Genomic DNA, 4,900 nt, shown 5'->3' on the forward strand with positions numbered 1-4,900 from the left:
AGAGGGGATAACACTGTCATCCCTTATGTGGCTGGTTTATCAAAGAAGTTAAAAAGGATCTTTCACAACCACAATATCCCAGTTAACTTTAAACAAGGGAACACCCTGCGGCAGAGACTGGTCCACCTGAAAGACAAAACACCCAGACACAAACAGAGTGATGTGGTGTATGCAATTAAGTGTAGTCAGGAGTGTAACGACTTGTACATTGGTGAAACTAAGCAGCCGCTGCACAAACGCATGGCCCAACACAGGAGGGCCAACTTCAGTGGACCAGAGTCAGCAGTCCACCTCCACCAGAAGGACAAAGGACATTCTTTTGAGGACAATGAAGTCCAGATCCTCTCCAGAGAACATTGCTGGTTTGAGAGCAGAGTTAAGGAAGATGTGCTGCCCTCTAATGTTCACTGTGAGATTCTACATGGTGTATGATTGGTATTTTTACATGCAGCTCTACAACTTCAAGGGGCACTTGCAATTTCATAGACCTCTCCTTCATTCAAGCAGCATTATGCTAACTCAAAGTCCACTGTTTGGCTTCTGTCAGAGGCCAAAGAGGAATAATGGGTTGAAAACTCATTCATCCACCGAGTTCTGTACAGGGTCACAGGGAGGTAAAGAGGTGCTAAACAAATGAAAGCAGGCTCATAATGAAAAGAGATGCAAAGTGGCGATAAAAAGACACATAGAACAAGTAAAAATAGATGCAAAAGGAATGTAAAGAGACACAAAAGTATTATGACTGGACAGAGACCAATCACAGTCTGTTTCAGTTTGTGGGTCTTGCACTTATAGTATGTGCAGTATTCATAATCCATCCATGGGGATAGTGGAACATAAAACAGAGATAAACTTAGTTTCCACCTCCAGACAATGATGACATGTAGAACTCAAAGCTGCACTTACTAATAGAAAAGGAAATCTTTTGTCTATGTACCCACACCAATATATTTACTATCACTTTTATTCTCAGAGTTGTTTATCTACTTCAAAATTAGGCCTGGGTTCAATCAGACATAATATTTTATAATAATTTTATGGTACAACTTGGTGGTGTTTTTTTAACAAATGAAAGATCACGTTATACCAGTGTTTCAAAAACATGTAAATATGGTTCTGTTCAAATTTGTTCTTAGATCATTTCCACTGTGGAATAATTAGCTGCAATCAATTTGTCACATAACAATTTTCAAAATAGACCTAGAGCCTGTTTAATGATCATACTGCTGATAACTCCACAGTATCACCATGAACACACATCCACAGAATCACACACACACACACACACACACACACACACACATCCTCCCACACACTCTCACACTTCTTTCTCATGTGACTTCATTTTATGTGTCAGGACTCAGTTTCACATTTTGAGCAGGCTGTTTGTCACACACATGATGTAGTTGATGAGCAGTTCATCTGAATCTTTGCTTTCCATCCTTTTCTGTGATTTGCTTGTTTATTTTGTAATTGATGAGTATTGTAACCATTATCATCTATTACTGCATTTTGCTGCTGGGTCTTATCCTGTGCTGAAACCAGTCTTGGGAAGTCAAACCTTCTCTTTTAGGACCTTTCAGTTTCTAGGCCAGCTGGCAAACTTCCTAAATGTATTCCACACTCTTACAGTTTAAACTGAGACATTCGTCCCTGGAGAAATGCTGAGGTAAATAAGTCGTGTTTTCTAAAGCATCGAAGCATAGCACAAATTTGAGCCTTTTTGAGCACAAAGAACCACATGCCTTGCAAAGTATATGGTAAATCAAATGAATGCCTGAATCTTTTTAACAGATTAACAGAATAAATATCTCATTGTCCCAATGATCATTGTAATGCCTCATTAATGATGGCTTGCAGTTATTTGCCGCAAACATCCTTTGATGTTTGGTTTAAAAATCAGTTTAAGTATATTGAAAAGTTGCAATATCAGTTAATATATTAATTAACGAAGAAGCCTGTGTTAGTCCAGATGTATGTTTGTATGAGGATGGACATTGGAGCTGCACCAAAATAAAGTAGAGCAACATACATTGGGGACGTTTGTGAAAGTGCATTAATTGAGAAAAAAATCTTACAAGCATTTTTCAGCTTTTATTCAATAATATGTCTTAATAAAGTGACAATGAGTTGTAAAATTTAAATCAGCAAATATATAACTATATAAATATAGGGTTAATTCACATGTAAACCGCTGCAAAAAGTATCACTTGTACTTGTTTGTCATTATGTAATGTACACTCTACCAATTCAATGAGTGACTGTACTGAGAGGGCACAAACAAATCCAGATTCTCTATTAACCGCCCAAACACCTGCAGTGCAAAGCATCAGACTTTTATAAACCCCTTTTAAAAACACAAGGGTCTGCCTAAGACCTATATTAACGAACCCATTTTGCAGGCTCAGGTCTCCTCTGATCGCCAACAGCGAGACACTAGTGAGATTCTGCCCTAGAGGTCTCAGGTGGGATCTCTTCTCTGGAGGAGTTTTGGGAGTGTTGGGGCTGGGGGGCGTCAGGGTGGATGTCCACCCCAGAGCGCATCAGCGGTAAGTAGATGTCATCCATGTTTGGCAGTACAAGCACTTTCTGGAGAGGATAAAAAATGATTGTGAGATGTGTTGCTGAGAACAGGGTCAAAACATACTGTACATAAGTGCAGTTTGTTTCTTTGTTTATTTACATGGAACTCGTCCTGCAGTTTCTTCTCAATCCACTCAGTCACATGGCAGAAAGTAACCTCCCTCTCCCCAAGTTTGGGATGGACGTGCAGATCCAGCTTGGGTGGCATGCAGAAGCTGTACCTGCAGAAGAGATCATAACATTTGCTAAATCAAATGTGGTTATAATCAGTAATATTTCAGTCTCATGCTGTGGCAGTGTTTAAAACGCCATTAGCACTCAACTAAAAGTGATAGGTAGAATAAATAACTGTTCTCTTGGCAGGAGACGAGGTGAGTTCCACCACCGTGCTGATGAAGAACAGGATGATCTGATTGGTTTTTGAGTAAGCACTGCTTCTAAAGCTGAAGTGGATTTATACAGTGTCACCATAGTTACGTAGTTTGTCCACCAGAAAACACAAGTTGAGTTTACAATGTAAAATGTCCTGCTCAATAAACATGGTCACAATTACTGACTGTATAAGAGATGGACATTGTGACGGCTTCCAGAAGTGAAGCCACCATGAGTAGATCACTCTCTGGTGGCTGGTTAAAGAATAGGTCATAAATTCCAGCTCCTCCATATAAGTGGATGGGACATTATACAGTGCCTTGCGAAAGTATTCGGCCCCCTTGAACTTTGTGACCTTTTGCCACATTTCAGGCTTCAAACATAAAGATATAAAACTGTAATTTTTTGTGAAGAATCAACAACAAGTGGGACACAATCATGAAGTGGAACGAAATTTATTGGATATGTCAAACTTTTTTAACAAATAAAAAACTGAAAAATTGGGCGTGCAAAATTATTCAACCCCCTTAAGTTAATACGTTGTAGCGCCACCTTTTGCTGCGATTACAGCTGTAAATCGCTTGGGGTATGTCTCTATCAGTTTTGCACATCGAGAGACTGAAATTTTTGCCCATGCCTCCTTGCAAAACAGCTCGAGCTCAGTGAGGTTGGATGGAGAGCATTTGTGAACAGCAGTTTTCAGTTCTTTCCACAGATTCTCGATTGGATTCAGGTCTGGACTTTGACTTGGCCATTCTAACACCTGGATATGTTTATTTGTGAACCATTCCATTGTAGATTTTGCTTTATGTTTTGGATCATTGTCTTGTTGGAAGACAAATCTCCGTCCCAGTCTCAGGTCTTTTGCAGACTCCATCAGGTTTCCTTCCAGAATGGTCCTGTATTTGGCTCCATCCATCTTCCCATCAATTTGAACCATCTTCCCTGTCCCTGCTGAAGAAAAGCAGCCCCAAACCATGATGCTGCCACCACCATGTTTGACAGTGGGGATGGTGTGTTCAGGGTGATGAGCTGTGTTGCTTTTACGCCAAACATAACGTTTTGCATTGTTGCCAAAAAGTTCGATTTTGGTTTCATCTGACCAGAGCACCTTCTTCCACATGTTTGGTGTGTCTCCCAGGTGGCTTGTGGCAAACTTTAAACGACACTTTTTATGGATATCTTTAAGAAATGGCTTTCTTCTTGCCACTCTTCCATAAAGGCCAGATTTGTGCAGTATACGACTGACTGTTGTCCTATGGACAGAGTCTCCCACCTCAGCTGTAGATCTCTGCAGTTCATCCAGAGTGATCATGGGCCTCTTGGCTGCATCTCTGATCAGTCTTCTCCTTGTATGAGCTGAAAGTTTAGAGGGACGGCCAGGTCTTGGTAGATTTGCAGTGGTCTGATACTCCTTCCATTTCAATATTATCACTTGCACAGTGCTCCTTGGGATGTTTAAAGCTTGGAAAATCTTTTTGTATCCAAATCCAGCTTTAAACTTCTCCACAACAGTATCTCAGACCTGCCTGGTGTGTTCCTTGTTCTTCATGATGCTCTCTGCGCTTTAAACGGACCTCTGAGACTATCACAGTGCAGGTGCATTTATACGGAGACTTGATTACACACAGGTGGATTCTATTTATCATCATTAGTCATTTAGGTCAACATTGGATCATTCAGAGATCCTCACTGAACTTCTGGAGAGAGTTTGCTGCACTGAAAGTAAAGGGGCTGAATAATTTTGCACGCCCAATTATTCAGTTTTTTATTTGTTAAAAAAGTTTGAAATATCCAATAAATTTCGTTCCACTTCATGATTGTGTCCCACTTGTTGTTGATTCTTCACAAAAAATTACAGTTTTATATCTTTATGTTTGAAGCCTGAAATGTGGCAAAAGGTCGCAAAGTTCAAGGGGGCCGAATACTTCCGCAAGGCACTGTA

The 4,900-nt window shown here is 40.3% G+C and overlaps 1 protein-coding gene across 2 annotated transcripts in view; it reads right to left on the minus strand.

The window, feature by feature from the left end:
* Positions 1-1,283: 1,283 nt before the first annotated feature.
* tex2l (testis expressed 2, like) overlaps positions 1,284-4,900 on the minus strand; it is a 17,565-nt gene continuing 13,948 nt past the window's right edge. For both annotated transcript variants that reach the window (XM_020615852.1, XM_020615853.1), the window contains exons 11-12: positions 2,684-2,804; positions 1,284-2,589 (exon numbers count right to left, since the gene is read on the minus strand). In XM_020615852.1, the coding sequence (XP_020471508.1) occupies positions 2,437-2,589; positions 2,684-2,804 (274 nt within the window). In that variant the 3' untranslated portion in view covers positions 1,284-2,436. The remainder of the gene's footprint in view (positions 2,590-2,683; positions 2,805-4,900) is intronic.

Source organism: Monopterus albus, unplaced genomic scaffold, assembly GCF_001952655.1.
Source record: "Monopterus albus unplaced genomic scaffold, M_albus_1.0 scaffold171.1, whole genome shotgun sequence".
NCBI classification, from domain to species: domain Eukaryota; kingdom Metazoa; phylum Chordata; class Actinopteri; order Synbranchiformes; family Synbranchidae; genus Monopterus; species Monopterus albus.